The sequence below is a fragment of the Trachurus trachurus genome (assembly GCF_905171665.1).
Source record: "Trachurus trachurus genome assembly, chromosome: 23".
Lineage (NCBI taxonomy): Eukaryota > Metazoa > Chordata > Actinopteri > Carangiformes > Carangidae > Trachurus > Trachurus trachurus.
The window spans coordinates 18,780,114-18,800,227 of record NC_139912.1 but is presented as its reverse complement, the minus strand read 5'-3'; the positions used below and the strand labels follow the sequence as shown (position 1 = coordinate 18,800,227).

At 44.9% G+C, this 20,114-nt stretch overlaps 1 protein-coding gene across 1 annotated transcript; it reads left to right on the top strand.

The window, feature by feature from the left end:
- Window positions 1-857: 857 nt before the first annotated feature.
- Window positions 858-7,348, top strand: LOC311006588 (NACHT, LRR and PYD domains-containing protein 3-like; the record flags this gene model as incomplete). The annotated part of the gene is made up of 11 exons (XM_083999439.1): window positions 858-1,128; window positions 1,212-1,235; window positions 1,326-3,072; window positions 3,218-3,391; window positions 3,533-3,706; window positions 3,786-3,959; window positions 4,408-4,581; window positions 4,654-4,824; window positions 5,040-5,213; window positions 5,561-5,607; window positions 6,759-7,348. The coding sequence occupies 11 exons, from the start codon at window positions 858-860 to the stop codon at window positions 7,346-7,348; spliced, it is 3,720 nt and encodes a 1,239-aa protein (XP_083855565.1).
- Between the last annotated feature and the right edge of the window lie 12,766 nt (window positions 7,349-20,114).

The following is a 20,114-nucleotide window of genomic DNA, read 5'->3' as shown; positions in this document are numbered from 1 at the left end:
TGACATCAATAATTTACAATCAGTGGATTCACAAGGTCACATACAGTAAATGATCAATTCAAAAATGTTGACCATTAATAAATTATCTTATATATTCTGGAGAATATTATATACTTTATATATTATATACTTTCCATTTGTTTGTAACAGTCTGTTATTAACTGTATGATTTATATGTCTTATATGTTTTATAACTGTACATATTAAACCTCTAGCAGTATATATGACTTTTGGGTATGGGACATTTCATTGGCTGCTGCTTTTATCACCGCCCTGAGCTGCTTCTCTTTCTGTGTTTTCTTATTCTCTCATAATTCTTCTCTCAGCTGTGAAGTCATTTCTCAGAAGTTTTGAGGAAGTGCTAATTTATGTTGGCACCCTCTGGAATTACGCTGCTGACAGTAAACAGAGCTGTTTCTGACAGACTGCTACAGACTGCGTATAAACATGACAGGACATGCAAGTTCTTTTTATTTTGATTTGTCCACCCCCCAAAAATATGTGGATGTGACACAGAATGAAACTGCAACCATCAACAAACAAAACTAACTGCTCGCTTTCTTGTCACAACTTTCATCAGCTGCCCCTATCCATACCTAAAACACACAGACTGGACTGGCTCGACTAGTTTATCCAAGTATGGCATGTACTGTAAATAATGTATTCATAGGCCAAGATGATAAGAGAAGCTGTGACAGCACATGGATGGTAGGATGCAGCTGTTGTCTGTTGATTCCACAGCTGCGTGACGTAACAACTAGACCAGCCCACATAAAAGCTCAGAACTGAAACTGCTACTGTTCATTTGAACCTGGCTTCAGACAAAGGATGAACACACGATTACAGGAGAGGAGATAATGGCGCGTGCCCCGCTGCTGCTCCTGGAAACCTTAGAGGAACTGAGTGCGGGACAACTGAGGACCTTCCAGTTTTTTCTCTACAGTGATGTTCTCGAAGGTTTCCAACATATTCCAAGGTCTCGTGTTGATGGCGTGGACATGCCCGGCACTGTGTCTGCTTTAGTGCAGACATATGGCTACGATGATGCTGTGACTGTCACAGTGGATATACTGGGGAAAATGAAACTAAAACTGCACGCTGAGGGATTGAAGAAGAAGTATAAGGAAGGTAAAATGTAATTGAAAAGTCAAATTTGACTGTTAGATTCAACAACTCAGTCATGTAACACCTATCTCCTCTGTCTTTATCAGTTCCAAGCGATCCAACAGGCAAAGGTAAGCAGACTGTCATGCTAACACGCTCAAACTTGCATAAAGACAAGGCTGAAACTGTACGAAACCGACTGCACTTTATTCTTTGAACAGAGGTCGACCACCATGCAATCCGAGGAAAGCTGAAATCCAGTCTGAGGGAAAAGTGCCAAAATATTTATGAAGGGGATGCGGACGAGGGAGATACCGTCTACCTCAACAAAGTCTACACTGAACTGCACGTGATCGAAGGAACTTGGGGGGGCTTCGCCGACGAGCTCGAGGTCAGACAGCAGAGGTCCAGCCAAGTGACGACAGAAAAGTCAATTAAAGCCAGTGAGATCTTCAAACCCAAGCCCGACCAAGAGAAGCACATCAGGACTGTGCTCACTCAAGGGATCCCCGGAGTGGGTAAGACCATCTGTGCTCAGAAGTTCACCCTGGACTGGGCGGCAGGAGAGCAAAATCAGGACATCGCTTTCCTCTTCCCGCTTCCTTTCCGTGAACTGAACCCCAACATCGGAGAGAAGGAGCACAGTCTGATGCAGCTGCTCCACCAGTTCTTCCCTGAGCTTAAGCCTCTGGAGAAGCTGGGAACAGAACACAAAGTCTTGTTCATCTTCGACGGCCTCGACGAGACCCGCCTGCCTTTGAACTTCAAGTCCAACAAGGTCGTGAGGGACGAGACGGAGCCAGCTCCACTGGACGTCCTGATCACGAACCTCATCGCGGGGGATCTCCTCGGAAACGCCCTGATCTGGATCACGTCCAGACCCGCGGCAGCCGGACGCATCCACAGAAAACACGTCCAGCTGTGGACGGAGGTTAAAGGCTTTGCCGATGAACAGAGGGAGGAGTACTTCAAGAGGCGTCTGTGTGACGACAACATTGCCGCCAAAATCATCAGCCATGTGAAGTCATCCAAAAGCCTCTACATCATGTGTCAAATACCGATTTTCTGCAGGATCACAGTCACTGTGTTGAAGAAAATGACGCGTGACAATCTGACAGGAGGCTTGCCCGACACGCTGACCGAGATGTACGCCTATCTTCTCCTCTGCCAAGCAGACAAGATGATAGAAGGACAATACGCACTGGAGATCGACAGTTTTGTTTTGAAGCTGGCAGAGCTGGCGTACCGTCAACTGGAGAAGGGCAGCCTGATCTTCTATGAGACTGACCTGAAAGAATGCGGAATAGATGTCAAAGATGCAACCGTCTACTCAGGGGTTTGCACCGAGGTGTTGGTGAAGGGGGGCAGAAGGAGGCGAGAAGTTTTTAGCTTTGTCCATTTGACCATTCAGGAGTTTCTGGCAGCTGTGTACGCCCATCACTCCTACATGCACAGAAAGGATAACGTCCTTCTGGGATACCTGAAAAGGATCACCACGATTTGGCGCCCCAAATCTGTGTTCGGTTTTCACAAAGCAGCCATTGAGAAAGCGTTGGAGAGCAAGGACGGCCACTGGGACCTCTTCCTTCGCTTCCTCCTGGGACTGTCCCTGAAGTCAAACCAGGAACTCCTGGGGAGACTATTGCACGTGGAGGCAGTGGAAGAGGAAGACGTGTCAAAGACAGTCCAGTTTATCAAGGACAAGATCAAAGAGGAGCCGGAGACCAAGCTCAACCTGTTCCACTGCCTGAGCGAGCTCAAAGAGGAGTCTTTGGTGCAGGAGATCCAGACTTTTATCGGCTCTGGGAGGCTCGCGGCCAAACAGCTGACTCCAGTTCAGTGGTCTGCGCTCACATTTGAACTGATGACATCGGAGGCAACGGAGGAGTTTGACTTGAGGAAGTACATGCGATCAGAAGATGGAGTGGAGAAGCTGCTGACTGTTATCACTTCCTCCACACGAGCCCTGTGAGTTTCTCCACATGACATGTTCCTCTTGTGTTTTGGTTAGTTGCGCTCTAAGCTGCGAACAAAAGTGATTTCCTCTCTTTACCGCAGCTTGTTTTGGACTTTCATTATCACTTAATCAATCTATCTTGTGTTGTTTTTCAAGGCTAAATCACTGCAACCTCACTGAGAACTGCTGCAGGCTTTTGGCCTCTGCACTGAGTTCGACCTCTTCCCACCTGACACACCTGGACCTGAGTGACAACAGACTGAGGGATTCAGGGCTGAAGCTGCTTTCTGTTGGATTAGGAAGTCCGAACTGCAAACTGAAGAACCTAAGGTCTGTAACGCTCAAACGCTGCACCATAAACCTCATTGAAACAGAGGTAACTGCTTCTTCTGGTTGACCTGGGTTGGGTTTAATGTTGTCGAGTACAATTCTGGAGGCCAGAATAAGAAATAAGTGTCATTTTGTTTTTAGATTACACAAGTGTGAACTTGAAGGAGACTGCTGTGAAGCGCTGGCTCTTGCCTTCAGCACAGAAACAACCCGTCTTACAGAGCTGGACCTCAGCGCTAATGACTTCCAGCAGACAGGAGTGAAGGCGCTGTGTGTGGGACTGTGCAGCCGTCACTGCAAACTGCAAACACTCAAGTGAGACTTTTTTTTCCGACTCTATAATCTTTTTAAAGAAAATAAGATTGCATTTAATCTGGAGGACTATTCTCTGCAGGTTGAATCAGTGCAGACTGGGAGACAGTTGCTGTGAAGACCTGGCTTCAGCTTTAAGCTCAGAGTCATGTCACCTGACAAATCTTGACCTGAGTAACAACAGCCTGAAGGATTGTGGTGTGTCTCTGCTTTCTGCTGGACTGAAGAGTCCACACTGCACACTGGAGACACTCAGGTCAGTGCTTGTTTTAGCTACACTGTTACAGTTACAGTGACTGTCAAGTGACTGTGGTGTGTCTTTACTTTCTATATCAAGTCAAAGTCAAAAGTACTTTATTATTCCTTTATGGACTTTGTTGCAGAAGAACATCATTAGTGCAGGAGCAGACATACCCAACACAATGATACCACACATCCCTACATACCACACATAAGTACTCACAACAATGGTGAAAAGGACATATACAAAAAATAAAATTAGTTGAAAACAGGTTCATTGAAAATGTTATGGTAGGAGATGGAGTTAGCTGTTGAGAAGTTGAATTGAGGTGGGGATGAAACTGGATGAAGCCCTCTTTGTCTGGAGTGGGAGTGATCTGTATCTGCGTGCTGATGGCATATATCACATATGCAAATGTGAAATATTTTCACAATACATAAATACATACTCCTTCACCTACCAGGCTCAGCTGGTGTGGCCTTTCACAGAAATGCTGTGACCACATTGGCTCAGCTCTCAGCTCTGGCTCCGCCCACCTCAAGGAGCTGGACCTGAGTGGAAACAACCTGCATGGTGCAGACATCCAGCTGCTGTGTGCAGCACTGAGGAGTCCACACTGTAAACTAGAGAGATTAAGGTGAGGTCATGGGGGGGGGGGGGGGAATGACTGTAGCTCTACATGGACATTATAACATTTTCTCACCTGCAGGTTAATTGAGGCCAATCTCCGGAAATGCTGCACAGATTTGGCATCAGTCCTCAGCTCTGACACCTGTTATCTGAAAGTGCTTGATATGAGCAGGAACGAGCTGCAAGACTCAGAGGTGAAGCTTCTCTCTGCAGGACTAGCAAGTCCACACTGTAAACTGGAGACGTTACGGTGAGTGAGCTGCCTTTACATTATCTCAATTGACAATTTTGCATGGTGCTAGTTACAATAATGTGATAATTAATCATTAGACATAAACAAATCTGGACCAGAAATATACAAAAATGTAAAGGATTTTAGTGTGAATATTTCCAAACAAAAATGTGTGTAATCCTCATGCCTATGTAACACATCAAGACCAACAGTGTGTATTTGGATGCACACAGGCTGTCGTTCTGCGGACTCACTGAGAGAAGCTGTGTTTCGTTGGATTCAGCTCTGAGCTCCAACCCGTCCTGCCTGAGCCATCTGGACCTCAGCTACAACTACCTGCAGGACTCTGGAGTCAAGCTGCTCTCTATCCACCGGGATAACCCGCTGTGTAAACTGGAAAAACTCAGGTAAAACACTGATTTAGTTAGCTGAAGTGGCTCCTGGGTAAAAAGAAAGAAAAAAGAAAGAAACTAGTGACTACTATCATGAAAATTCCTGGAGACATTAGTATATGAGTGATTTGTTTATATGCAGCATGTCTTGTGGTTCAAAGTTTCACTTAATGACCAAGTTCCCATTATCTTTTACTTTGTTTCAGAGTAGAAGCACATGATAAACTGCTGATAGAAAGTAGGATAAACTGAGGAAGCAAAGTTAAAATAGTCACACTGCAGATTTCACATGTGTAACATCTATTTAAAAGATGTAAAGCTGTACTGTTAATAATTATATTATTATATCCGTTTGTCAACAGCTTGGAGCACAACGCAGAATGCTACCTGACATCAACACTGAAAAACTGTAAGTGATGTAGTTATAATATTATGCTTATTTACCTCTTTTTTTTAGTAAGGAAAAGTAAAGTGATGAATCTTTACTGTGGGCTAAACAGCATGAAACCTTCTTGTAATCCAAGAGAATAAGAGAGTAACTTTTGAATAGAAATCACTTTGTAAGAGATGAATGCATTTGGATTGTATTTTGATATTGAACCAGATCCCTGTATTTAAATATTATCTGTGGCCTGAGTTCAGTTTTAGTTTAGTTCAGATTATGTGCAAATATAAACCTGGCAAATGAATGCTCCTCCAGCCTGATTGCTTGTTTTTGGTTGGACTTGTAATAATCTCATTTATCCAGCAGAAGGCAGGATAGACAAGCTCTTGTCCTGTCATGGTACTTAAAGGGATAGTTTAGCTTTTTTGAAGTGGAGTTCTATGAGCTACAAATGCCCACAGTACACTATCTGCAGTAGAAAGGTCTCTGCTCTCCCCGCAGATAGTGTACTTAAAGGGATAGTTCAACATTTTGGCAAATTGGCTCATTGCCATAATCCTTAGGATAGGTTTGTTACCTTTATTTGTCGGTGCAAGTTATTTTTAGAATGGCGGAGCAGAGCCGTGAGCTGCTCAGAGCTACGCTATGGAGGCTCATGGGATTCCATGGTTTCCCTCATCAAACTCATCAAATACACAATCCAACAACTCCAAAACGCTCTGGTGGACAAGTTGTGACCTGCACATTCACCAGGTAATAACGTTACGAGAGACAGAGTTGTTTTTTAGGCAAATGCAGAGACTGCTTGCCAAAAAACTGCCTTGGACGGGAACACACATCAGCGGTTTTGCATGAATTTAGGCCTACCTCTAAAACAACTCTGTCTCGTAACGTTCCGTTATTATCACATAGCGTGGTGAATGTGCAGGTCACAATTTGTCCACCAGAGCATTTTGGAGTTGTTGGATTGTGTATTTGACGAGTTTGATGAAGGAAACCAAGAAATCCGATTAGCCTCCATAGCGTAGCTCTGAGCAACTCGCGGCTCTGCTCCGCCGTTCTAAAAATAGCTTGCACCGACAATTAAAGGTAACAAACAAACTATTGGGATTATGGCAATGGGCCAATTTGCCAAAATGTTGTACTGAAAAGCCATATGTGTGTGTTTATCGTAGATGCGTGTTCACTGACGTTCAACACAAACACAGCCGCCAAGTCTCTCTTCCTGTACGATGGGGGAAACCAGGTGACGTGGGTCAGGGAGAGGCAGCGCTACCCGGATCACCCTGAGAGGTTCGAGAGTGTCTCGCAGGTGCTGTGTGTCCAAGACCTCAGCCAGCGCCACTACTGGGAGGTGGAGTGGCGAGGACGCTGGGTGGATGTCGCCGTGTGCACCAGGGGGATCCGTCGCAGGGCTGGCTCTCACCTCTGTGGGTTTGGCAGCACGGACCAGTCGTGGAGTCTGTACTGCTCTGAGGATCACTACACCGCTCAGCACGACCGCCAGTCAGTGAGGATACCGGCACCTCTGTCCCGCTCCCACAGGGTGGGAGTCTATCTGGACTGGCCTGGGGGCACCCTGTCATTCTACAGCGTCTCCTCGGGGAGACTCGGTCACCTCCACACGTTCTACAGCTCTTTCACAGAGCCCCTCTACGCTGGGTTTGGGATGGAGGAGGACTGCTCCGTGATCATTTGCACAAAGCAGGCCATGCCGCAGCTCATCCCTCGCTCAACTAGTGCAGAAAGAGTGATTGGGTTTTAAGTGCAGGTAGTGAGAGAAACACACTAGAGAATGACATGAGGTTAAAGGATAATTTCCGTTTTTTACAACCTGGACCTTATTTCTAGCATAAAATAAGATCATTTTACTCACCCAGACAACTTTGGTGTCATTTGGAGTTGTTTTGACGAAATTAGCCCCAGTGGAGCGGCGCGTATATCCGTATAATGCGAGAGCACGGGGCACGCAATGCAGCCTCTAAATAACACATTATCCGCCGCAAAACTCGTTCATTTCGCCAATATTTTGTTATGATAGACTTGTGCTATTCCCCTCCGAGCCCGTGGTGGCATGTTATCAACATCCGGGGTCTCTAGGTTGACCTACTAACCTCTGATCTGTTTGATGTCATCTCCGACCGCTGCCCGGCTCATTCTGATAATAATCATTCTGCTTCGGCATTCGGGTCCATTTTTATCTCAACTAGCCGGAGCTTTAGTGAGTCCAGGTTGAGGAGAGGAAGCCTGTGGAAGCTGAACTTCATCCAGCTGCTCATTTTGTTCTGACAAGTCAGAAACACGCAGAAACAAACCATAGCATTAGCGGTAGCAAGTTAGCCGCGCGGTCGGAGATGACATCATCCAGATAAGAGGTTAGTAGTCAACCTACAGGCGCAGCATGTTGATAACATGCCATCACCGGCTCGGAGGGGAATAGCACTAGTGTATCATAACAAAATATTGGCAAAATGAACGAGTTTTGCAGCGGATAATGTGTTATTTAGAGGCTGCATTGCGTGCCCCGTGTTCTCGCATTATACGGATATACGCGCCGCTCCACTGGGGCTAATTTCGTCAAAACAACTCCAAATGACACCAAAGTTTCTGGGTGAGTAAAATGATCTTATTTTATGCTAGAAATAAGGTCCAGGTTGTAAAAAACGGAAATTATCCTTTAAAGGGTTAAAGGGTAAAGATGAATTATGAATTCAGTCAGGCCACAACATTTTTTGGTTTCAAAATTTTTTTTGTAAATGTCATATCAAATCTGGAAGGCAACACATATCCTAATTGTTCTAATCATGCTCTTGAATAGAAGTAAAACAAACAAACCCAAATCAAAGACATGATGTCTGTATATTTCTCCCCTTTTCCGTTCTGACACCGTCAACCTGAGCAGAAAACAGTGGTCCACATGTGGTCTACAGGTGTGGTGTTTGGCTGCTTTGTTATGGAGACTAAAAAAATACACTACTCAACATATTAGACTTTCGGGTGAAATTTATGGAACATTTAAAAAGTTTCTGCTACAGTGATATTATATGATAAAAGTAGGGTTTTTAAGTAGAAGTATGTAATTGTACTTTGTTCATCTCAAATAATGTCTGGAAACAAAAGCTAACAGCAATGGTGGGTATGCCATAACAAAACATTTCAATGTGTCAATAAGTTGTCATGTGACCAAAGGACTTTGTCTTTTGGTGACTGTCCCAGTCTCTCTGTGTCTGTCCAACCTGCTGATGACACCCTGAGCTCAGTGGACACTTCCCTCTGACAACATCCCATCGTCTGAAGCCTCCACATCCCTGTGCTGTTCAGGGCCGTTGCTAGGAATTCTGTAGCCTGACTCTCGCCAGACCCTTGTAGTTCCGCAAAGCTCCACCAGAGGCGCTACGCTCAGCTTCACACAAGGGTCTGGACTCGAGGCCAATGCAAACTTCTTCCCCGGAGCAAAAAATAATGAACCAATCAGGATCACCGGGCGGGACTTTCTGAGGTGTGACGTAGCGCTGAAGCGACTGTTTGAGTCAAACAACAATGGCGGCTCGCAGTGAGGAGTCGTGCGTTGGCATTGATTCTGCTATTTCAACTGTTTTGTCGAATCTATCGAATATTAATTCTTTGAAAGATGAACAGAGAACGGTTTTGAAGGCATTTATTGGTGGCAAGGATGTTTTCGCTCTTCTTCCGACCGAAGAAGTAGCACGTCATTCAAGATAACGGACAAGTGGTTTATCCAATCACATACAAGATTTTTTTTACAAGGCCCCGCCTTCTGAAATGAATCGCCTATGGAGCAGTCCCAGACCCTTGTGTGGAGCTCAGCGTAGCTTTGCGGAACTACAAGGGTCTGGCGAGAGTCAGGCTAGGAATTCTGGGCCCCCTTAAAGAATACTAAAGTGGGCCCCTCCCCCTAACTTTTCCTTTTTTTTTCTTAGACTACGTATGTATTATCGTTTTTTATTTAGCCTTCTTTGTTTTGATGCTAATGCAGCATTACACTGCAAAAACTCAAGTATCTTAGCAAGAATATTTGTCTTATTTCTAGTCAAAATGTAATTTCTATTCAAAACAAATCTCATTCTACTTAAAATAAGACACATCATATTAAAGCAGAAGTAAGCGATCCGGTCGTTTTGGCTAATGCTGCGTTCCAGGCAGGCTTTTGAAACAGTAAATTACAGCTTCAAGTCACAACTTACGACTTTGTAGCGTTCCAGGCAACCCACTCGTGTTTTTCCGACCTGTTTTACCTGTGAAAGTCACAGTACGACTTCACAGGTCGGAAAAACAAGAGTTACGGGTTGCCTTGAACGCACCATAATGACTTGTCAGTCGATGGAGTTAGCAGCCCCCATCCTCGTCCCCAAGGCTGGATTACGAATTCAGAGGCCCATGGGCTAGACTCTTGGAGGCCCTCACGCACGCGCGCGCACGCGTGCACACACACAGCTGATCATCCATGGAGCACACACATTTGTACGTGCACCAATACAACAGACTAGTTTACTAGTGCACCATGTGTGGGCCTATAGTTGTTTGAAACTCCTGTACAGGAATCACACTGACTGGCTACAGCATATTATAGGAAAAGATCACATATTGTCATATAGATAAATTAATCACAAGACCTTCACCACATGTTGGTTCTCCCATTCTACTGCTGTGGTGATGTAGTGACAAACAGAACTACTGCAGACCAGGAGACATTAAAAATTAAATCTAAACATTCATTCTGTTAGAGCTGAAATACTAGGAAACTATAGAGCCCCACGTTGAATTTGACTGGAATTGTCCTTTAAAGTCTTATTGCTCTGGGTCACAGTTCACGTCAACTCACGTCATCTGCAGGTTATTGTTTCACTTCACCGTTCTGACGCTGTGTGTGTGCGTGCGCGCAGCGCTGACAGACGCACACATCTACAGGAGCGTTAGCGCATGTTCTTCACGGCGTAGATGATGAACCAACATATGAGACGTGTTACTGCAGAATAAACTACACGAGCAGCTCAGTCAGTGTTTTCAGAGTCGGAGTTTTCTCGTCCACTTACTGACCGTCTGTTATCAGGTCGCTCTGACTCCACTCTGCTCCTCACAGCAGCAGACATGATGCTGCTGGAGCCTCCTCTGTCTCTACACTGACCTGTCGCTCTACTGGACACTGAATCCTCCGCCTCCGACACTAATTAAAAAAAAAACGTCTCTGTGCGAGGCTTCAAACACATGGCGACTGGTCACTTTATTTACCATCGGCTCCATTTCACCACATTTCCTCCCTCCCTCCCTCCCTCCCTCCCATCGCAATCCCGACTGGAGATCATTTTTATCGCGAATTAATAGGCTATCTTTTTTTTCAAGTAACAAAATCAATAGCATCCAATAGTGAGTACAAAATAGATTAAATACATGTTCAGTTGTGCCACCACTTGTATCAAAAACCCCAAGTGCAAAACTACAAAAAAAACCAAAAAAAAAAACCAAAGTGACGAGGCCCCTGGGAGCTCGAGGCCCCCGGGCAGCGGCCCAGACGGCCCGGTTCAGGATCCGGGCTTGCTCGTCCCTACGTCACCACATTCAGGCGCATCCCTTGGCTGCACCAGACTGGCTCTGGCTGCACACACAGCCCTTCATGCCGTTCTCTCTCCTCATTGGATAAAACTTGTAGGATACAAGAAAAGTTTTCTCCTCGGCTTACAGCAGAGCAGAGTGACTGAGAGACCCGTGTTTCAGTCCAAACACTCTATGTAAGTGATTGCTGTCGGAAGATATAACTATTTAAGACTTATATTAACACAAAAATATCGCTTACTTCTGCTTTAAAAGTAGCTTCTTCTTAGACACTTTTTACTTCTTTCAAGCAGAGTTTCACTTGTAATAAGTAGAAAAAATCTGATAGTGGAGCAAGTTTTTCTTCCTTATTACAAGCACAAAAAAATTACTTTCACTGGCAGATTTTTCTATTTATTGTGAATTTAAAGCAGATATCAGTGGAATGTTTTTGTTAATATAAGTCCTAAATAGTCCTATTTTCCGTCAGCAATCACTTACATGAAGTATTTCAGCCTAAACACGAGTCTCTCCGTCACTCTGCTCTGCTGTAACCCGAGGAGAAAATTTTCCTTGTGGGATACAAGTGTTATCCAATGAGGAGAGAGAACGGCATGAAGGGCTGTGTGTGCAGCCAAGGGATGCGCGTGAATGTGGTGACGTAGCACGAGGACCAATTGATGCCTGACAAGGGCGGGGGCTGCTAACTCATGGTGCGTTCAAAGAAACTCGTACTTTGTGTTTTTCCTTCCTGTGAAGTCATACCAGTTCGATCTGGTACGAGTTCACGGGTCGGAAGTTACGAGTGGCCGTTATAGGGAACTTTCACAGACAACAGGATGGTAAAAACACGAGCTACGGGTTACCTGGAACGCTACCAAGTCGTAGTTGTGACTTGAAGCTGTAACTTACGGTTTCAAAAGCCTGCCTTGAACGCAGCATTAGCCGAAACGGCCGTGAAGCTGATATCTGCTTTAAGTGAAAATGATCTAAAAACAAGTTAATTTTTAGGTAATGAGTCTTATTTTAAGTGGAAAGAGATTAGTTTTGACTAGAAATGAGACATTTGGACAAGAAATAAGACAAATATTCTTGGAACGATGTTGAGTTTTTACAGTGTACTATGAGTATTAGTCAGGGTAAATCAGTCATACAAAGATTAGACTACTGGGGTTTTTTATGGGCCCCACTGGACGCTGCATGGGCCCCTAGAATTATCATCACCTTTCTCCCCTATACAACGGCCCAGGGGCCTCATTTATCATCGTGGATACACCTTTTTTTACGCCATTTTCCCCTCGTTTTGTGCGTACGCACTTTTCTCCGCCAAATTTGGGATCTATCAAGCCAAAACCTGACGGGGAAAAGTGCGGACATTTACACCCATTTTGACCCTGGCGTACGCCTTTTTTGAGGAACAGGAGGAATTGGCGACACCGTTGCTGAGTCAGAGAACTGCAGTGTGAGAGGGAGAGAGGAGCGGAGTACATTTAGAAGAGCACAGAGGATTTTTTTTAAAGTAATTGTGGTAGTGGTGGACCGGTGCTGGCAATCCAACCCGCTCTATAATAACACTAGGCTTTATGTTAATTGATAAACAGAGCGCATTGTGGATTTTGCTTTTTTGATTAGGCTATGTGTGACGTCCGACAAGGATCAAACCCTCCAAGTTTAAAAACACACCGGCAGCAGCGCACACTGATCTGCAGCTACTGAGACTGTTATTATTCTGTCACCTGAGTTAACGAGGTGCACGTGGAGCTGACGAGAGGAGAGAATAAAGAGTGAGACAATGCGGCTCTGAGGAGGAACTGTGAAGGACTCTGCTGTAGCCTAATGGAAAATGACCTAAACCGAGTCCAGTAGAGCTGTAACTGTGTAGTGGAAAGGCCTGCAAAGTAATGGTAACTATCGTCCTGCTTCCTACATTGTTTTAACATCTAGGTAAAAAAAAAAAAAAAAAAAAAAAGATTTTCTGGGATAAACGGGCAGATTACATAAGATTCTTCTTCTTTCTGCTCCCTTTTGTTGAGATTTGGGAGGTTTTTGTTTTTATTGTAGCTTATTAAAATGCAAGATCATTTTTCTGACTGATTTATTGCCCGTGTATCTGCTTTCGGAGAAGCGGAGAAGTTCCGCTTCTTTCCCCCGTTCTTCGCCCGTTGTCTCCGTTGTCACTTTGTTGTCACAAAAGTTGCTGCGCCACAGAGAGCACATGGCTAATTAAATATGCACGTGCTGACCATATATAGTTGTATATAGGCGTTCCGGGGGCGGAGTAAGAGGTGTGTTCACGTGTGCACCATTCTTGAGTCCTGTGTGATTTATTGCGGAGAGTTGTGCGTACGCGCAGTTTGATTGATCTGAAAAAGGTGTAAATATTTAGGGTGTACGCCATTTTCGTCTTTTCGCCGTACGCAGTTTTACACCCTCTTTGATAAATGAGGCCCCTGGTGCTGTTATACAGAACAGCAGGATGAAGAGGACTGTTTCAATACAAACTGTCATTGAAGCAAAATCAGACAATTGTTGTGATTTTCATGTTAAGTTTTAAGTACTGAAACAGCGTGTTCTCAGTCCACACAGCATCGGCCCTCAGTCCTGTAGGTGGAGTGTGTTTCTCTGCTCTATCACAACAAAGTCAAAAAAAAGTGTTGGAGGAACAAAGACAAACAGACATTTGTTGAGTAAAGTTCAACAGAAGCTTCAACAGAGCAAAGAAGCAGCTGATGATCCAGTGAAGACTCTGATCAATATCATTTCATCAAGCACAGGTTTTATTCAACTTCATGTTCAATAACACAACAGAGTTCACTCCATTATGGCTGCTTTACTGTTACACTCAAGTGTGTCAGCTCCAAATACCATACCATACCATACCAACTTTATTTATAAAGCACTTTAAAAACCCAGTGGACCAAAGTGCTGTACAAAATCACACACAAAATATACAATTGGCATAAGACACAAAAAGTACATAAAGCACAACAGAAAATAATAAAGAATAAAATAAAGTGCATTTAAAATAACACTATACAAAACAAATAAACAATTAAAACATAGCGCATAGGTGAGTCAAACAATAAATAACCGACAGCAGAATAAAAGACATCAGTTAAAAACGGGGTCAAAGGCTATGGAGAACAGGTGAGTTTTGAGGCGCTTTTTAAAAACATGCAGCGATGGAGCTTGTCTGGTATCAAGAGGCAGGTCGTTCCATAACTTTGGTGCCACAACTGAAAAACCCGGTCCCCTTTAAGTTTGGTGGTCATTTTCGGGACTTTCAGGAGCAGCTGGTCAGCTGACCTGAGGGGGCGTGTAGGGGCGTAAGGTTCTAACAGCTCAGAAAGGTATGGTGGGGCAAGGCCATTAAGAGACTTAAAAACAAATAAAAGAATTTTAAAATTAATCCTAAAACGAATGGGCAGCCAGTGTAGTGCAGTTAAAATGGGGGTAATATGCTCATGTTTATTTATGCCGCTTAAAAGGCGTGCAGCAGCATTTTGTACCATCTGAAGACGGGTGATGGCGGATGCGCTAACCCCTACATATAAGGCATTACAATAGTCAAGCCGACTAGTTATAAAAGCGTGGATCGTCATCTCTAGGTGCTGCCTTGAGAGAATATGTTTTATTTTAGCCAACTGCCTCAGTTGGAAGAAACTTGACTTCACAACTGCCGTGATCTGACTGTCAAGGTTTAGCCCAGGATCCATTTTTATCCCAAGGTTTTTGATAGTAGGTTTTGAGTATTGGGCCAGTGAACCTAGATCAATGGATGGAGTCCCAGCAGTGCCATTAAAAACCATCACCTCAGTTTTATTTTCGTTAAAATTTAAAAAGTTGAGTGCCATCCAGGCCTTTAGGTCATTAAGACATTTAAAAAGTGGTTTCAGAGAAGATGCATTATTCTTTTTGAGGGGCAGGTAAATCTGGCAATCATCTGCATAGCAGTGGAAGGATATGCCATGTTTGCGTAGGATGGACCCCAGTGGGAGCAGGTATAGTGAAAACAGAAGAGGGCCTAGGACCGAACCTTGTGGTACCCCACATGGGAGGGGCGCACAGGAAGACATAAAATCACCAATGTTGACACAGAAAGTTCGGTCTGCTAAGTATGATCGGAACCACTCTAATGCTGAGCCCCTAATACCCACCCAGTGTTCTAAACGAGAAATTAAAATTTTGTGGTCCACTGTATCAAATGCTGCCGTTAAATCTAAAAGTAAAAGAATCACACTGTCCCCAGAGTCGGTAGCTAAAAATATATCGTTAAAAACTCTCAGTAGGGCTGATTCTGTACTGTGGAGATTTTTAAAACCAGATTGTAATGTTTCGAGAATATTGTGTTCTTCCAGAAAGGCCATTAATTGACTATAAACTATCTTCTCAAGGATTTTTGAAAGAAATGGCAGCTTAGAAATAGGCCTGAAGTTTGCAGGGATTGTGGGGTCCAAGGCTGGTTTCTTAATCAGAGGCTGGACCACTGCATGTTTAAACTGTTTCGGGAAAACTGCAGAGTACAGGCTACTGTTTATAAGCGTGAGGACAGATGGACCTACAGAGGGAAAGACCTCTTTAAAGAGTCTAGGAGGGACCGCATCACTTGGAGACCCGGAGGGTTTCAGGTGGCCAACAATCTCCTGTAGGAGGGACATAGTAACAGGTTCGAACTCATTAAAAATAGCAGAGCAGGGGACCAAGATGGAGGGATCATGGGCAGGAGGAGTAATTGACGCTCTGGATGAGGAGACTTTTCCAGTGAAAAAGTCTAAAAAGGTTTCACAAGTGGCAGGAGATGGTTCCATACCTGCGGTCTGCGGGGGGTTAAGGACTGAGTCAATGATTTTAAATAGGTGGGCTTGTTATAATTTGAAAGAATGATATTTGAGAAATGATTTCTTTTGGCATCTCTCACTATTTTCTGGTAATGTCGCCAGCGGTCTTTTAGAATTTGAAGGGACACTTGCATTTTATCTCTTTTCCATTTTCGTTCCGCTTTTCGACACTCGCGTCTGGCGGCACGAGTGACTTCATTTAACCAAGGCTCACGTTTGGCCTTAGGCTGCTTGGTTTTTAACGGTGCTACGGAATCTAGAATTGATTGGCAAGTTGAGTGAAACCAAGCATTGAGGCCATCAGTAGAATTACACATAGACTCTGGAAAAACACAGTTATTGAAAGCAGTGGAGAAATTAGCAGCAGTGGAAGGGTTTAAGATACGACAGCGCTGAGCTGCAGCATGGGGTTTCATTGAATTATTAGGGAGAGTGATGTCAAACAGAACAGGCATATGGTCTGAGAACGTTGTATCACAGATCTCTAAATTCTGAACAGGCAGGCCATATGAAAGGACAAGGTCAAGTGTGTGTCCACGTTCATGTGTGGGACCAGACACAAACTGAACACAATTAAAAGAGTCAATAAGGTTTACAAACTCCATTGCCATAGGTTCACCAAGACAGCAAACATGGATATTAAAATCCCCTAGAATGAGCATGTGGTCATATTTTGGCATTACTTCTGTTAAAAAATCAGAGAGGTCGTTTATAAAATCCTTATTGTATTTAGGGGGCCGATAGATCACCACGCACAACACAGTAGGAGAGCTGCCAAGCTCAAAAGCGCTTAGTTCAAAGCTGGGGAAGGAGGTGGTAAAAAACAACTGTCTGCATTTAAAACCATTCTTAAAAACCGTGGCTATTCCTCCTCCCCGACCCGACGCCCGTGGGGTGTTAAAGAAACAGCAGTCGTGTGGTAGGAGTTCGGAAAAAGCACTTGTATCACCAGGACTCAACCAAGTCTCAGTTATGCAGAGAAAGTCCAACCTCTGGGACATGAAGAAATCTTTTATAATAAATGTTTTATTCACTAGCGACCTAGCATTTACAAGGCCAATTCTGACGGGGACTGCCAGGTCCACGGTGTTTGCAGTCAGGGGATCCCGCTGCAAACACTGCAAGTTGCTCATATTTGCCCCTCGCCAACAGGGACGGGGAGTAGGCCTAGGAGCAGATGCTTCTATTTTGGCTGCATCTCGAGTAGTGTGTAGTTTTGGTGGCGGACGTAAAGTGATTCTGACAGGAATATGCATGGGGATGGTAACAACAGCAGGACCCGCATTTTCAGGCGAACTATGATCAACAGAGCGGGGAAGCTCGGCAGGGTCTTGCTGAGGGGGATGTCAATCGAGGCTAAAAGCAATAAAGTTGATAAAGTTTTGACACAGGACTCCTGTACCGGTTTTATTTAGATGTAGGCCATCAGGTTTAAATAGATCATGTCTAGTCCAGAAGGAGTCGAAGTGGCTGACAAAAGCAAAACCACAGGCTGTAGAAAAAGTTTTCATCCAGTCATGCAGGCTGACCTGCTCAGAGCTTCTAGTGGTGGTGACAGGAATGGGGCCGGATAGAACACACCTCCTTCCTAGGCTTTCCACAGTGGAAGCAACAGCCTCAAGGTTGAGGTGCAGCAGTGTGGATTGCCTGGCCATGACGTCATTGGTGCCAGAGTGGACAATCACAGTGTGGACAGAGGGATGGATATCAAGAAGTGCTGGGATGAGTTCAATGAAGTCGGTGGTTTTACCTCCAGATAAACAGTAGGTAATGGCGCCAGGGAGGGAAACGAACCTGATAATAGAATCACCTACTAAAAGTATATCTGGGCGTTCATTTCCTGGGTTACAGTTGTAGATCGACAGCCTAGGATTGAGGGAGACTGGCGAGCTGAATGTGATTGGATGAGAACAGGTGTTGATTTGGCTAGAATCTCGGGTTGGCGGGGCGGGGGAAGCTGAATTTGTAGGTGCAGCAACAGCAGCAGGTGGCTCCGAGGAGAAAGATGAGGGCACTGGGGCAGTTTCCAAATGAGGCTGCTTCTTGTGGAATTGTGAAGTAAACAGGCGAGGTCGCTTTTTTTCTGGATGTATTTGAGAAGGAGACGAGGGTGACAGTGAAAGTGCGTCTGTGCTCCGGGTGTCGCTGATCGGCGAGGAGCGTTTTCGCACCCGCGCGGCGCTGCGAGCAGCCAGTGGAGAGACAAGCGGGAGGAACGCCAGGGGAGAGAAAAAGTTTGCGAGTGGGATGATATCTTCGCCGATGTCTGGAGGGTCGTAGAGGGGAAGAGAAATCTTTTTTGTTCCCCTGACAACAGAAGACCATGGTGGAGAGGAACTCGGACCAGGGAGGACGTTGGTAGCAGCGGCGGAGGGCGCTGGGGCTGAGGGCAGCTGGTTGGCTTCTGGCTCCAGGCGGGCTAACCGGGAGCTCAGCACGGACTGCTGCTGGAGAAGGTCATCGATCATCTGCTCTAAGGTGCGGAGTTCCGACTTCAGCTCCACAATCTCTACTGCCGGGGCCATCTGGAGAGCTGAAACAGGAGGAAAACAAAAGAGGGACCAGCAACGGGCAGGCAGAAGGGAGCCACTGTACTGACTATCCGAGCGAGCAGCTCTGAGACTATGTTAAACTTACACACCAGGGCTCCGTAAGGAGCCCACAGCGGTGCGATGTCCGAAGTCTTTTCCACAATCTGAGAGAAATAGCCTGGCTGGAAACTTACCACCAAGGGCCGTACGTGTTAAGGCCCGCTGCAGATGGATCAGCACATTGGTAAGTTTCAGTTATTGGCGTGTAGCCTATATCCACTGGTAGATCTGGCAGCAGTAGACTGGCTGCTGCAGGCCGGGGTGGTGAAAATGGCGTGGATCTGCTCACACTTTTCAGTTAAAAATCCTGCGATCTGTTCGTCCGATGGTAGAAATAAATGCTTCCACTTGAAGATGAAGTATTCATTTACTGAGGACCGTGCGTTTAAACACTTAAAAGGAGTCGGATTTTAGTTTTTAAAGAAGTTTTTAAGAGACGTACTGACGGAGCACCGAGAGACGCCACGCATGCGCACTTAGCCAAATGACATGCTCTACTTGCTCTGTGGCAGTTTCCCTTCAGAGCGAGCTCTGAGGGGAAACAGCTCCAAAATGACATGCTCTGCTTGCTCTGTGTCAGTTTCCCTTCAGAGCGAGCTCTGAGGGGAAACTGCTCTGAGGGGAGCAGATTTCTTGTGTTTCTGGTTTGTGTGCTAGAAAATGGGTTTTTAATGAGAAATACATTAGATGACTCATGAAGTCAAACAAATGCCAAACTGATAAGCTTAGGCTGAGTTTCAGAGGAGAAGGCTATATTCAAGTGAACAGAGAGTTCTGTTGTGACTGGCATGCAAAGACGGTGCTGAGCCCTGTGGTGTGTTTTCCACTAGAGGTCCAGCAGCCGGATTGGTGGAGCCAGTGAGGAATTTAGGGGTTGTTGACATGACATGTATTTTTCAGTCACAGGAGATAATGAATAGCTGCTGGGCAGCGATGGGTCGGGTCTGGGCTATATTTTTGGCAAATTTAGGCAAATTCTGAGCAACAAACAGGAGAATAGGAGGACAATGTGTTTTTATGTTTACTTAGTAACATTCTATAAAGCCAGGCTTTTATTTTTTTATACATTTAGCAGACGGATATTCAGTGCTTTTATTTTGAAAGCGTCTCGCCGAGACCTCGTACACATCCGGTGCTTCGGACTTTACCGGCAGAAGGAAAAGTATGTCTGCAAGGCTAAAAGAGTGTCTTCAATGCTAAAAGCAAGCAAAGTGTGTCTAACCCACATGAAACGCCCTAGCACCTGGCTAATAAGGGGCACAAGGTTTGTTTTGTTACCATTTCATGCTATATTTATGTCCGGCTCGAGTTTGGTTGCCGTGGATATTTTCATGCATAAAACGTATTGTGGTTAGCGGTAGCTACTATTAGCATCGGCGAGCTGCCGTGTCGGTCTGTATTGAAGTGAGATGAAGCTATGAGCTAACTCGTAGGTTGTTTTATTAATGCAACGGGACGTATTTTGTCTGTGTTATATAAGGTCTGCTAAGGTTAAAAACTGTTTATTGGGTTAAAAACGAACGGTTAAAAATGCTAATTTCATGTCAAATAT